Source organism: Salmo salar, chromosome ssa01 (genome assembly GCF_905237065.1).
Source record: "Salmo salar chromosome ssa01, Ssal_v3.1, whole genome shotgun sequence".
NCBI lineage: Eukaryota > Metazoa > Chordata > Actinopteri > Salmoniformes > Salmonidae > Salmo > Salmo salar.
In genome coordinates this window covers 51,684,151-51,699,517 of record NC_059442.1, presented here as the reverse complement: position 1 = coordinate 51,699,517, position 15,367 = coordinate 51,684,151, and the positions used below count along the sequence as shown (strand labels likewise).

The 15,367-nt window shown below is 40.6% G+C and overlaps 1 protein-coding gene across 13 annotated transcripts in view; it reads left to right on the top strand.

Annotated features, from left to right (window-relative positions):
• The window catches only part of sorbs1 (sorbin and SH3 domain containing 1), a 79,503-nt gene that overhangs the window by 34,428 nt on the left and 29,708 nt on the right, over positions 1–15,367 (top strand). For 6 of the 13 annotated variants that reach the window (XM_045719243.1, XM_014199432.2, XM_045719282.1 and 3 more), the window contains exons 3-13: positions 998–1,093; positions 1,789–1,905; positions 2,969–3,078; positions 3,423–3,567; positions 4,973–5,127; positions 5,540–5,600; positions 5,752–5,829; positions 7,464–7,499; positions 7,723–7,819; positions 9,110–9,224; positions 10,787–10,870. In XM_045719243.1, the coding sequence (XP_045575199.1) occupies positions 1,060–1,093; positions 1,789–1,905; positions 2,969–3,078; positions 3,423–3,567; positions 4,973–5,127; positions 5,540–5,600; positions 5,752–5,829; positions 7,464–7,499; positions 7,723–7,819; positions 9,110–9,224; positions 10,787–10,870 (1,032 nt within the window). In that variant the 5' untranslated portion in view covers positions 998–1,059. The remainder of the gene's footprint in view (positions 1–997; positions 1,094–1,788; positions 1,906–2,968; positions 3,079–3,422; positions 3,568–4,972; positions 5,128–5,539; positions 5,601–5,751; positions 5,830–7,463; positions 7,500–7,722; positions 7,820–9,109; positions 9,225–10,786; positions 10,871–15,367) is intronic. The other 7 variants (XM_045719315.1, XM_045719307.1, XM_045719249.1 and 4 more) reach the window with 6 other exon arrangements.

Below are 15,367 nucleotides of genomic sequence, written 5' to 3'. Positions count from 1 at the left end.
GTTGCATGGTAAGATGCAAGATTTCATCACCATTCTGTATGTGATGTAGCCTACACATCTTTTTAAATAGTTAAACAATAATTGTCTGTAACATCTGTTACTGTACACTTGTAGTTCTGTTCTCTGTTGTCAAAAGTACAGTGGTCCACTGTCCTTTATGTTTCCAAAGGTCATTGTTACAGCGATCTGTCACTATCAGCTCCTTTCTGCAATCTTCCAGCTCCACTTCACCTCGATGTTATTTGTCTCAAATGATGGGTGTTTTTTCTTTCATGAGAATGTTGTGTATGTAATAACTGTTTACAATGTTAAGTATTGCAGTGCTCATCAGCCCCAAATTCCCCCAAATCTGTTGTATAATACAGAAAGACAGGGGTTTACTATTTGGCTTACCCCATTCTTGGTCGAGGTTCAGGTAAATACATTTGTTTACACCCAGGGATGGAATGGCGAGGTTCTGAGAGGGGATGGTATCTCTCTTGTTAACAAAAAATACATAGTGCATCTTTCTGGTTAACCGTTTACTGCAGTGGGTTAAATCAGGGTCACACAGAGGGATTCTTGGTAGTCTTAAACAAATCTACTTTGAGACAAAGTATACACCTCACGTATATGGTTATGGGCTTAAAAAAAAGAAGACACTTGTACAGTAAAATGTCAGATATCGAGTTGAAGTGTATTATATTTTGAGTTTCCAATATTACACATACATACATCACAAAATATTGAATTGAAATATAACAATACTGTTTGACATAGAGACAGCGGATTTTCATTCGGTTTTTTGAAATAATATTTTTTGAATTATGAAATTATGAAAAATATTAATAACATTCCACCCATGAGGCCATTGACTGCAGGAAAGGGCTACCTTGATTTTGACAGTTAATACACTTAACACCCCTCCCTGCCAATGCAACTGTATCCTATTCCCCCTGTTCACTTTTCACAATTTGTCCCCAGCTTACACCTTGTACACTGTCTGTTGTTTCGGTAGTTCCTCCGGTCTCCTCAGGTCCTCGCTGTTTGTCTGCAGTCAGAATCACCCCTCTGACAAGCATGAAAGGCTCTCCTGACCTAATTCCGGCTGCAGGTGAACACACTCATTAACTCCTCCTCCACCCCTCCAATCCTCCGTCTCATTTATCTTTCATCAGCCTGTACACTAGGACACCTCTGACACACTGGATATACCGAGAAGGATCCTTTCAATACTCACTTGCTAACAATGTGCATTCACTTTAAACAACTGTAAGCTACTGTAGTGTCTTTTTTTAACCTTTATTTAAATAGGCAAATCAGTTAAGAACAAAGGCCAAACCCGGACGACGCAGGGCCAATTGTGCGTCGCCCTATGGGACTCCCAATCACAGGCCGATTGTGATACAGCCTGGAATTGAACCAGGGTGTCTGTAGTGACGCCTCTAACACTGAGAGGCAGTGCCTTAGACCGCTGCGCCACCGTTGTACTAATTGGATATAATGACAGACTGATGGTGTTTGGAGATAATTAATGATATGGATGTGGGGAGTATTAGTGGTGGTCTGGATTTGACATTTACATTCTATTTTTATAATTTGGGGATTGAGGTAACATGGATTCCCTCAGGACCTGAGGCAATAGAGCTGTGGTGATTTGAAGCTTACTGAGAATAGATTCAAAACAGAGTGTAGAATTGCGAGGTTGTCTCACACATTTTGGCATTGAAGAATGAGTGACTATGGGCATCCAATGTTAAGTCAGTCTAGTGGTAACATCCTGGCATGTACCTGTCTATCTGTCTATAGAGCTGGACCCTACAAGGGTGTGTAAAGGGAAGGGGGTCGTGACTCTGAGAGCCACTCTGGTACACATAGACGACGAGGACTGCGACAGTAAAGAACCCAATGTCGAAACAGCACCAAGTAAGTCAAACAGAATGCTACAGCTGCTCTCAAGCCTTAGATATTACATCATATGTGCATTATATCTAATATCTCTGATATTATGTTGAGTTTTCTTTCTAACACAGAGTCGAGTGATACACTAGCATCGCTCTGTGAAAGTGGTCAGGTTAGTTAGCTGATGTCTAGCTGGAGTAATAGCTGACAAGACAAACTATTTAAAAGTGGAAGGAAATGTTCCCGTTAACAAAATAGCATATTGTAATATATTGATTATGTCATAGTATGAGTCACTAACATTAATGACTATTTAGTCACTTGTTTTCCATAGTGATCTTGATGGATATGGAGAAGAATTCACTGTATTCACAAGCTTTTCTGTTCATAAAAGTCTTAAAATGTTTTATATACTTCATGAAGTTCAGCTGGGCTCACTTATACACATATTTCAGTATGTTTTGATATTAAAGTGAGAACTTGACACATTTTTTTAAGTGTATTTATGTTTGGTTGCCCGGCACAACACAGAATCATTGACCATGATTGCTCATATTTCCATGCGTTTCGTCAAAGACCCCTTTTGTTCGGACCTGCCCACACTCCACTTTGGAACCAGGGCCTTGACTGTGGACTTGTTTGTTGCGTTCAGCATGTTAGAACTGGGCTGGAGACTGGCCAAGGCTTTTGGGGAGATGCTTTATTTGCGAGCCTGAATATAAAGGCCATTGGAACAAACGGCCTTTACAGACCACTGAATAGGCGCCTTGTTCTGATGACAAAGTTCACAGATTGTGGGAGAATCATTCTTTTATTTCTCGATGGGGTTATTGGCATCTATGTACGGGAAAAGCACTATGGGAAGCTTTTTGTCCCTGCAGGATTATCCAGTGATTTATTTAATTGAGGATTAATTGTTTCATGTTTGTAGTTTGGTGTTAATCTCTGAAACAGGTTCATCGCCAAAAGACAAACATTGCCAAGAGTACAGTAGTTTGTGTATCTTTCAGTATTGTTAGGTTTCTGAGAGGATCGTCTCGCACTGCTATTCGCAGGCCAAAATGAGATTGTTTTGGGATCATTTCAGGTAGTTGGATTGGCCAGATCAATGGAGACAGCTCTCTAACGGGATTGGCTGAGGGATGCTTCCACGACATCACAGCTGATTTACCTACAGTCAACAGAACTCAACCCCAGGTATGTATTATCTAATCACTGAATAAGCTTTTGTTAATTTCCCCTATTTTTTGGCATTTATGGGATAATACTGTAAATTGGATAATGCTATGCTTGTTTAATGTGATTAAAACCAGATTTAATTGTGATAGAAATAGCTATATTTGGTGTATTTTTGCTGTTGCGAGTCAATTGAAGTTATTATTTCTTTGCAAAACCAGACTGTATTAATATGCAACTTCTTGGCCTTTTACTTAGTTTATTGTTATTATCCAAAACTTCTATAAGAGAGGAACAGCATCACTTACAAGTTCATTAATAAAGATGAACAGCATCACTTACGAGTTTTATTCACTTATTTCCAGGGAAGTTCTCCTGTGAGCACAGAAGAACACCAGTTTCTTGCCTTTGACATTCAGAACCATATTACATCAACAAAGGCTCCCTCTGCCTACCCATCCACCGCCAAAACTGTCAACCCAACCATAGTTCTGCTACAACACAACAGAGGTAAGCACCCCTGATTCTGGGTAGTACTGTATGTGGGTTATGGGTGAAATTGCCATGCAAACAGTTGACCACACTGGGAAGTATGGACTCCATTGATTTGTTTAAATGGACAGTTCTGACACTGAAAGCTTTTTTTAAATCAAAAGTATGGAACATCAGATCAATCAGGTACAACAATGCTTCCGTGTCCTTCACTTTGTGTGCCAATAGCAGTTTTGTTATCAGTATCTGTTTAGTTGTCAGACATTGCTGCATTGTTTTTTGTGCATTCACGTGTCTGGGATGCTTTTTGCAGTTGACACAGCATGCTGAATATTGACACAGCATGCTGAATATTGACACAGCATGCTGAATATTGACACGGCATGCTGAATATGTTTGCCGTCGGCCCAATGCGCCAAGTTTTCATGCTCCTGCTCTGAGATATTGGATTTTTTTTTATCTCACGGATGGAGAGTACTCAATGATATCTTATTGATAAATTACTTTTATATATAATTTGGTATCTCAAACTAAGTATTTTCATTGCCGTGGTTTTTGTGTGTACCGTAATTTCCGGACTATAAGCCGCAACTTTTTTCCCAGGCTTTGAACCTCGCGGCTTAAACAATGACGCGGCTAATATATGGATTCTGTGACGTGCTCAGTTTTTTGGCGGCATGAAGCTTTCATTAGACCAATGAAATTGCCGAACGGGTTAAGGTCAAACAGCTTTTTTGTTTACTGTTTAGATTAAATCGAGCACGCTCAAACTTCCCATCATTCTGATTACGGTAGTCATTTTGTCACCCTCATCATGGCAAAGACACGGAGAAATGCATATGATGCAGCTTTCAAGTTGAAGGCGATTGATCTGGCTGTTGGAAAAGGAAATAGAGCTGCTGCACGGGAGCTTGGTCTTAATGAGTGGATGATAAGACGTTGGAAACAGCAGCGTGAAGAATTGACTCAGTGCAATAAGACAACTAAAGCTTACTGCTAATTTTTTATTTTTGTTACAAACCGTGTTTCGTTAAAGCCTATTTATTTTTGTTACAAGCCGTGTTTCGTTAAAGCCTGTGTAAAGTTCATTTGTTTCAATGTACCGGTAGGCACCTGCGGCTTATAGACACGTGCGGCTTATTTATGTTGAAAATATTAAAAAAATATTAATTCAGTGGGTGCGGCTTATATTCAGGTGCGCTCAATAGTCCGGAAATTATGGTAATCTGTTCATAATCATGTTTCACCATTGAAATTACTGTATATCATTTGCATAGTATGTGGATTATATGGGGTAAACTAGTTGCCCACCATTTATGTAGACCTATAGTACAGTGCATTTACTCATCGAAACCCATTTTTACTAGTAGAACCCACTGTAGGGCTTCTCTTCCCTTTGACACAGCAATGTTGGCTTTTTCAGACCCCACTCCAGAGAGGGACAAATTGTCTGATCCAGGACCTGTAGTTGGGGCAGAGAGAGAACAGAGCCAACACCCAGATATGGACGGCAAGAGGATGAGGTTCTCACAATCCCCTGTCTTGGGCCCACTGAACCAGCCCAACCTGCCAGTACGGGTAAGAACACAAACCTATGTACAGTCCAGATGTTATGAGTTGTGTATGACGCCCAAAAACATTGTAATCTACTTTGTACCTTTTTAAAATAATCTTCACAGGGAATGTTTAATTTGATGCTGAGAAGTACACATGGCCACAGGAAGATATTTAGGGCTGGGGGGTTCTACCCGTGCTGCTGATGGCTATTTTGGTCCGCTCATACAGGAGTAATAAATGCCCAGTATAGTACTTTTGTGATATTTTTTTACGTTTTTTATTCTGATTTATCAGCACCCCTACTTCCCGCAGCTATTGGAATACAGTGTTGAAAATCAATATGCCTGACTGCCAATCCACTCTTACCCATATATTTGTCAGAACCCCTGTTTATTTTTAGATATGGCAAAAACCATGACTATGTTCTTTTCAGAACACAGAGAAGTCCAAGGACTGGTACAAGAACATGTTCAAACAAATACACAGAATTCCAGGTAAGGGGATCATAATGAAAATCAAACTCACTGTTCTCGTGTGTTTGACTTGATATCAGTTGTTTCTGTCAAGCCGTTGTCTTTGTGAGTCTGTGAGTGTGTTCATTGCTGTCACGCTGTGTGTGTTTTGTGTCTCCGTCGCCTCGCTCAGAACCTGTTGAGGAAAACCCATACCGCCCCACCTACATATTCCCTGAATTCTATGATCCTAGACAGATGAAAACCACAGGTACTCAATTGCAATCATGGCTCCACTTCCTGACTTTACTAATCATCTATAATCCCTTGTTTATAATGACCTTATTACTGCATTGACTCTCCTTTCTTACTTACCATTGCCTTGATAGAATTGAAAATGGGTCAGTAAATTGAGCACTTGATTGCTTAGCGAAACTAAGAGTGAGACTAATAGAAAACTACACTGCGAATTCACTTTAACTGTTTGATATTGAACATGAATGCAAAACATAACATTTCGCATGAACTAATCCATACACAATGGATTGGAAGCTGTGCTCATGTTTTAAAATGTATATATTTATGTACAGGCAAGTCCAAGTTCTTCCTGAACGAAAGATGCAGTACTGTAGCTAGATATGAGCCACTAGATGGTGCTCAAGTGCATGGATTACAACAACCAAGCACGACAGAGAGGCTTTGAATGTACTGTCCAGGCAGTAGTAGACCACACGGCCTGTGTTCCATCTACTGTGTATTGTTAGCCTTTTTACACTAGATTAGTTTAAATCAGTCTAGTCAGTGTAAAAACGCTCTATTTGTGTGTGTATGTGTATTCAGTTATTTAGCTGTTTGTACTATCTATCTGACAGTTCACAGTTGTTTTTAAATCATAAATGCCCTTGCATGCAGTTGTGTACAGTATGTACTGTGTATAAATGTACTTCCTTTCCCTTTGTTTCTGCTCATGTCTGCTTCCTGGCAAGCTGATATGTCTTGTTATTCACTGACTCAATCAATCAATTGATAAATAAATCAAATAGTTGATCGGAGAAGGTTTGTACGAAATGTGTAGACTATTCCGGGATTTCCAAGAACAGCATTACTTATTCATGAAGATGTTAATCGATTGGATCCATTTTTAGAGAAGTGATGCTTCTTCCAAAGGGTTCTGACTGACACAACCTATGAAACGCACTCTATTTAGAGTGTGTTTGAAGAAATATAATGTCTCAACTAATGGAGTAAAGGACATACTGTACTGGGCAATTACAGAAGAGGAAGAGATGCTTACTGTGCCCTTTGAAGAGCTGTACCGGGTCTTATAGCCTTACATGTGATATAAGGTTCTGGCTATACCCTGTGTTACAGCAGAAATACATGAAATACATACTGTATATATCAGCATAATGTATTTGAATTTGAGAATTCATTTTCAGCCATCATGATTAGATGTTTATAATAAAAAACTATGGCCCCTCCAGGAAAGCTATTGTTGTGGATGCATGTTATTGCTATAGTGTGCCTTTTTGGTCTGTAATCCCCCCAATATTTTTTTTTGTATACATTTTTATTCTAAATCACACTTCTGTTCTATATAACTTCGAACATGCGTTAAGGCAGGGTTTCCCAATCTCGGACCTATAATCAGCAGTTTACAGAGTGCAGTCAATATAGTGTGGCACTGCTGCTACCAAAGTGACCTCTACTGGTTATACTGAGTAACTACATATGTAGCACCACCATAACAAGCTAATTTAACAGACAATAGATTGGGTCACCCTTGATTAACATTGCATAGCTTAGACCCTATACAAGTGGAACTGCCAGTGGATTGACCTTGTGTATGTTAGTAAGTACATGTTTATAGTCAATAAATAATAACGTTCTTTCTCTCTCTTTCAGATGATGGTCCCTCCCCCTACGGTTTTGTGGAAGATGGTGAGTTTCGGCAATTGTCATTCTCATAGATTGAGAAATCAATATGATATCTCTATTGTGATCTCAATAGCATGATCTTTGGATTTTGTTTAAATTTACTATACAGTCAAATTGTACAGTAGACACTTTCATCACTGAGAAGAGATGTCAGTTTATTTAAGTTTAAGCTAAACATTACAAGCTGCTTTCATAGCAGTGTCTGTTCTTGTGTGTTTATTTTCAGTGAAAGGGGTCCCACGGTCAAAAAGTGCTGCTGAAGTTGACCATAGGTTGTCGATGCCTGTGCCAACCCGGTCCTCTTCCCTCAAACCTTCCAAAAGGTAAGTCTATTTTCTATTGCTGCTTCCCTTTCACATGGATTGTAGTATAGTGTATCCTCGAAGACCTCTTAACCCATTGAACTCACTCTTCATAACACATTCATTGCCTCTGCAGAGCAGTTCACAAGGGGATGCATTTTTGGTAGCACTTTTACCCGAGGGACTGTAATGAGATACAGTAAGAGGTATACGATTATATTCATGTTTGGTGTGATGGTGAATATTTAATGAGGTACAGTATACATACACCACGTAACATGTAACCAACACACTTGAATACATGCTTGTCAAAGATTCAAGAATTCAAATGTTGTGTTTATATTAGATGTTTGTTTTTTTAGGAATTAGAAGTAGACGAGTACAGAGCAGTACATCGTTGAATCGCGGTAACCATGGTAACCTCCAGTTAGGTCCTCTCTGACCTCTACTACCTCAGGTGCTTGTTGTCATACTAGATGTGACTAAACAGCCTCCTCACCTCTCCCCTTAATGTTAGTGCTGACAAAGAACATCCACTCTCCTAGGCGTGTGGAGATGAGTGATTCATTCATGAAGGAAGACGGGTGATAGAGGATAAACTCTTGCGCACGGACGCTGGGAATGGCATGCCTGGTTGGCTCTAGTGCCTTCCTTGGTGTGTACATGTTTCCTCTAGTTACCGTACCTCTAGCGTGTGAACCTTCTGAGGCCGCATTTGTTTGTTTGACCGCTTGTGGATTACTCTCTGCTCTTTGACAATTACTTTTGTGTTTTTTTTTTACAAGTAACATTACCTGAAATACCTGGATTTTCCCACTACAATAAGCTGTTTGATCCGTAACTAACGGGTGTAATAGAAAGCATTTGTTTCGAACTTACGTAAAAATATTCAATGCAACACCCAATTGTTTTAGTCTTTGCTTATTCCCAGTGGAATCATAGTGGAACCAAAGGAACCATAGTGGAATTCTATATCCTGAAGCAGATGACATTGACCACACCTTGTGGTGTATTCTCTCAGGAAATGCAGCTAGGGTCTTTGGTTCAGTTTACTTAGCTAGCATGACTTGATTCATGCCTTGACATGACTGTATATTTTATTATTTATTAACAAAATTATAAGACAGCTCTGATGGAGAAAGCGAGAGAGGGAACAACAGGAAAAAGAGATGGAGAGTGGGAGGGGCACGAGCTTTACTGTACGGGAAAACGCTGTTGATGATGGAGCTGTCACCCAAAAAACTAGCCCCAGCCGGTTGCCATGGAGACTGCTTGACATGATAGGGATTTGCTCTCCCCTCCCTCCTGCAGGAACGAGTGGGAGCCCCCTGACAAAAAGGTAGACACCAGGAAGTACCGTGCCGAGCCCAAGAGCATCTTCGAGTACGAGCCGGGAAAATCATCGGTGCTGAAACTGGAGAGAAAGGTACGACAGCCATGCATCCAGTGCCACGTGTGTGTTTCTGTGTTTGCCTCTGCAGTCTCTATACTACGCATGTTGTGTAAGCTGTTTCCCTCTAAGAGCTTAGGTGGCTGCTTCACTAACTAAGGCAGCTCCTAGTAGGCAATGTATGTATAGACTGAATTTCCATGTGCACAACATTCCTAAAGGGGGATCCTATTACAACGACAGATGACCTATCTGGTGGTGTGGATGTATCACTTACAAGCCATGGCCATTGTCTTGCAGTGTTTCAACCAACGGCTTGAATTGGCTTGAATTTGTCGGGAAAGGAGTCAAACAAATGCCTGTAAAAATAAATAATGCAATGGATATTTTGACATCGGGCAATGTCCTTGTGGGGGTCTCTTTTTTTCATTACCTTTGATAATATGAATAGCGGTAGGTAGATCATTGCCCTAATACAGTGTGCACTACCAGGTTTCAATTGAAATGATAGAATCAACTCCATCAAAGAGGAATTAAAGGCCCACTGTGATATTTACAGTCATTGTTAATGGCGTGCATCCATTGATTCTTAAAGGGTATCACTTATAAATGCCTCGTGAGATTCATTAAGGAGTAGGCCTTTAAATAAATGCTGCATACATGTTTAAGCTGACAGTTGGTTTAGCTAGCAGCCTCTTTGTGTGGCTCATACATAATAGAATAGAGTTGCATCTCATCTACAGTAGAATAGCTATTTGATTATATCATAATGCAATCATTGTTTGTCTTTTATGGTGAGCTATTAGGGGTTATGATGCGGTTTTGGACCAATCCCAGTGGCACCACATACTGAACAGTAGAGAACAAGGCCTTGTTCATGCTGTCCATCATTGTCAGACGGACACTGCATGTGACGTGACAGTCTCTGTAATTACAGACCATGGTCAGTGGTTCTGTGTCAGGTTCCTGGCAGCATTTAGCGGCGGACTATACGGTCTCTTACTTTCATTTAGCCTATTATACTGTAGCTGTAGTTCTGTCGATTCCTGTCTTTCTCATTGCCATTGTGGCTCAATGATCGATATAAACAAATCAAATCAAATTGGCATGTTAGTAAACTATTTATGTTAATATTTAGAATAAGTCAAATCTGAATATTTCACAAATAAGAATACAAAGCAGATGGGACCCATCAAAACATGTAGTATTACACTTGCTTATCTTCTCTTACACATACAGTATGCACACACTGCACACTAGAATTGAGTACGGTTCAGATGACTGCTTCATATTATTTGTTGAAGTCACACAGTGCATTCTATGTCTTTATACATTTGAGAACAAATCAGTATAAGATCCTAATTGCAAAATGTCCTTCTTTTTTTCACCTTGGATAATTCACCGGCACATAAAGACAAATCTTTAGGAATTATTTCTGATTGTGAACTCTTGTTTAGAAATTCATCATGTCGGGAATGTTGTCTGGATCACATCAAGAATGTGTCATAGCCTCATTGCCTGTGTCTGTAAATGATGTGCTGTCTGAACTGTCTTCTCTTTGTCTTTCTCCTCTTTTCCTTGTTGCCATGGCCCTGTAGACTCAGGACATAAGTCCAGAAGATGTACATTTAGAGAATGAGCCTTGGTATAGATTCTTTTCAGAGATGGAGTTTGATAAAGCGGTAAGTGGTCGCAGTCTTAAAGTGACGGTGTATTTAAACAATGCATGTGGTAATAACATCCATGTTTAAATGCCTAAACAAACTATGTCTGTCCGTAAGGACTACTCCAACAACATTTGCAAACCTTTACTCAACATTAACCAAAACGTTATCCCCTCCTAAAACACGCGTAATGGGGCCTTACCTTGAGTTATTGCCTGCGATCACTTTTCCCAGCTCTAGGTAGTCAATCAACTCTAGATATAGCTCTATCATTGTATATACAACACATTGTTATGTTATTCTTTCTACTATCAGTCGGAAGTGGGTCTGTGGCAAAGAAATGCAGTTAATTGTTTTTATGCTATCATTGCTTGTTATTTTAATTTGGCAAGTTTTATACATTGAAGACCAACTCCATCTCTCCACTTCAATAACCCCTGGAAGTGTGCTGTCTTATATTTTTTTTTAAATCCCCTTCCATGCTGTATATCTTGGTGACTGCTCTTCATCTGTGAGGCTTGCTGTGTTTGGATTGTAACTTAGCTATATCAACTATGCTGGCAGCTGAGCATTGTATGACGACCTACAGTAGAAGTGTCTCCTGTCCGGTCATTAGATGATTTCCATTTTTGAACATTGTCCATATGTTAGGCTAATTATATACCCAATTCGGGTTAGGTGTCCTACTGCTACTGTATATGATGATAAAGAATAATTGATGAACGCTACAGCTGTTGTGGGTGCAGTTGGCCATCTTTGCATTTTGTCCCTTACAACAGGATCGTCAAGGCTATGCCAACACTGGCACCATGCCGCCTGTACCATGTCATTAACTCAGCACCCATGTGGAACTCTTTTTGTTGTTCCATTTATGGACACCCTGCAAATGAGGACGCATAGCATACCCCAGAGGACTGGGCAAGGTGATTCAACTGTGGGTAATACTTTAGTTCAAGACTGTTATACCCTTTTCACACAATCATGCTGACACGAACCGTATTGTGCTGGCTCAGATATTTTCCTTTCACGTGGTCCTTTCCAGTAGAGACTCTGACAACTATGGTAGATAAAACCAGGCCAGCACAATACAGCTTGGTTCTGCTTGGCTCAACCCGGTAGTGTGAAAAGAGTATTACAGTGCCCACACAATCATTACATGACAGGCCCTTATTGAATCAAGGAGTGCTGTCTAGTCTGGTTTACAGTGCATTCGGAAAGTATTCAGACCTCTTGACTTTTTCCCCATTTTGTTACGTTACTTATTCTAAAAAAAGTATTCTTGGGTATGACGCTACAAGCTTGGCACACCCATTCTTCTCTGCAGATCCTCTCAAGCTCTGTCAGGTTGGATGGGGAGCGTCGCTGTACAGCTATTTTCAGGTCTCTCCAGAGATGTTCGATCGGGTTCAAGTCTGGGCTCTGGCTTGGCTACTCGAGGACATTCAGAGACTTGTCCCGAAGCCACTCCTGCATTGTCTTGGCTGTGTGCTTAGGGTCGTTTCCTGTTAGAAGGTGAACCTTCACCCCAGTCTGAGGTCCTGAGCGCTCTAGAGCAGGTTTTCATCAAGGATCTCTCTGTACTTTGCACCGTTCATCTTTCCCTCGATCCTAACTGGTCTCCCAGTCCCTGCCACTGAAAAACATCCCCACAGCATGATGCTGCCACCACCATGCTTCTCTGGAGCTCTGTCAGAGTGACCAGCGGGTTCTTGGTCACCTCTGTGACCAAGGCCCTTCTCCCCAATTGCTCAGTTTGGCTGGGCGGCCAGCTCTAGGAAGTCTTGGTGGTTACGAACTTCTCCCATTTAAGACCAACTTAATGCCTTCCCTGTAGCTCAGTTGGTAGAGCATGGTGTTTGCAACACCAGGGTTGTGGGTTCGATTCCCACGGGGGGCCAGCACAGGGAAAAAAAAAAGAAAAAAAAAATGTATGAAATGTATGCATTCACTACTGTAAGTCGCTCTGGATAAGAGCGTCTGCTAAATGACTAAAATGTAAATGTAAGAATGATGGAGGCCACTGTGTTCTTTGATTCATTTTTTGGTACCCTTCTTGGTACCCTACCCCACCTGTCTCTGAACTCTACGGACAATTCCTTTGACCTCATGGCTTGGTTTTTGCTCTGACATGCACTGTCAACTGTGAGACCTTATATAGACAGGTGTGTGCCTTTCCAAATCATGTCCAAACAATTGAATTTACCACAGCTGGACTCCAATCAAGTTGTAGAAACATCTCGAAGATGATCAATGTAAACAGGATGCATCTGAGCTCAATTTAGAGTCTCATAGCAAAGTGTCTGAATACTTATGTAAATAAGGTATTTCGGTGTTTTATTTTTTATACATTTGCAAAAATGTCTAAAAAGCTGTTTTCACTTTGTCATTATGGGGTATTGTGTGTAGATTGATGAGGAAAACATTTAATTTAATACATTTTAGAATAAAGCTGTAACGTAACAAAATGTGGAAAAAGTCAAGGGGTCTCAATACTTTCTAAGTGCACTGTATTTACTATAGTATCTTTTCCAAGTGAGGGCATGTTGTCAAAGTTGAATCATAAGTTTGATATACAGTAGGCAGCTTGACAAATACCGGTAGGCTACGTGCCTTGGGCTCCGGTTGGCACCAGACAGGTATTCAGACTCACTGGCTGCCCACAAACAGATGTTCTGTCTCCTTGCTTTCTGCTTTGTAAGTCAGTCAGGGCCAACCTCCACAGCGGAGTCTGCCTGGAAACCACACCCTGGATCATATGATGCGGAACCACTGACTACATGAGATCATATTCTCACGTCAGCAGGGCAGGCTTAAGAATCTCTCATCCAACCTTCTCTTTAAGTCAGTGTTATCCATGGAAAGTATTGTCTGACTCAGACTCCAGCAACTCCTGTCCTGCAACTCCTGGTTGGTTATATTAGGATTAGGAGGGGGTAGTACTAAAAACTTGGCCTCCAAGTAGGATGGTTTCCAGATGAGCTCAATTTGATGTCTGACTAACTCAAAGCTCCTGCTACACCTGGTATGTGTAGTATTTGACCTTCAAGGGGTGGGCTAGACATCCCGGCACATTGGGGTTTGATTGGCATATCTCTTCTTGGTTATGGTGACTCCACAGGCTGCTTGTAACCTCTATGAGTTCTTAGAGTGCTCATGGGATGATGACTCCTTCTTAGAAGGTCTAGTGACTCTAGACTCCATGTATGTCCATGTAACACATGATGATCAACTTAAGGAGGAAACCTGAGTTTTCTTTCACAATATATACAGTACCAGTCAAAAAGTTTGTACACACCTACTCATTCAAAGGTTTTTCTTCATTTTTACTATTTCATACATTGTAGAATAATAGTGATGACATCAAAACTATGAAATAACACATATGGAATCATGTTGTAACCAAAAAAGTGTTCAACAAATCAAAATATATTTTATATTTTAGATTCTTCAAAGTAGCCACCCTTTGCCTTGACGACAGCTTTGCACACTCTTGGCATTCTCTCAACCAGCTTCATGAGGTAGTCACCTGGAATGCATTTCAATTAACAGGTGTGACTTATTAAAAGTTAATGTGTAATTTATTTCCTTATTTCCTTTCCTTAATGCGTTTGAGCTAATCAGTTGTGTTGTGACAAGGTAGGGGTGGTATACAGCAGACAGCCCTATTTGGTAAAAGACCAAGTCCATATTTAGGCAAGAACAGCTCAAATAAGCAAAGAGAAATGACAGTCCGTCATTACTTTAAGACATGAAGGTCAGTCAATACGGAAAATGTCAAGAACTTTGAAAGTTTCTTCAAGTGCTGTCTCAAAAGCCATCAAACTGGCTCTAATGAGGACCGTCACAGGAAAGGAAGACCCAGAGTTACCTCTGCTGCAGAGGATAAGTTCATTAGAGTTACCAGCCTCAGAAATTGCAGCCCAAATAAATGCTTCAGAGTTAAAGGAAGAGACACATCTCAACATCAACTGTTCAGAGGAGACTGCGTGAATCAGGCCTTCATGGTAAATTGCCGCAAAGAAACCACTAATAAAGGACGTTAATAATAAGAAGAGACTTGCTTGGGACAAGAAACCCGAGCAATGGACATTAGACTGGTAGAAATCTGTCCTTTGGTCTGATGAGTCCAAATGTGCTATCTTTTGTTTTTCAACAGGACAATGACCCAACACACGTCCCAGCTGTGTAAGGGCTATTTGACCAAGAAGGAGAGTGATGGAGTGCTGCATCAGATGACCTGGTCTCCACAATCACCTGACCTCAACCCAATTGAGATGGTTTGGGATGAGTTGGACCGCAGAGTGAAGGAAAAGCAGCCAACAAGTGCTCAATATATGTGGGAACTCTTTCAAGACTGTTGGAAAAGCATTCCAGGTGAAGCTGTTAGAGATAATGCCAAGAGGTGTGCAAAGCTGTCATCAAGGCAAAGGATGGCTACTTTGAAGAATCTCAAATATAACATATATTTTGATTTGTTTAACACTTTTTTGGTTACAACATGATTCCATATGTGTT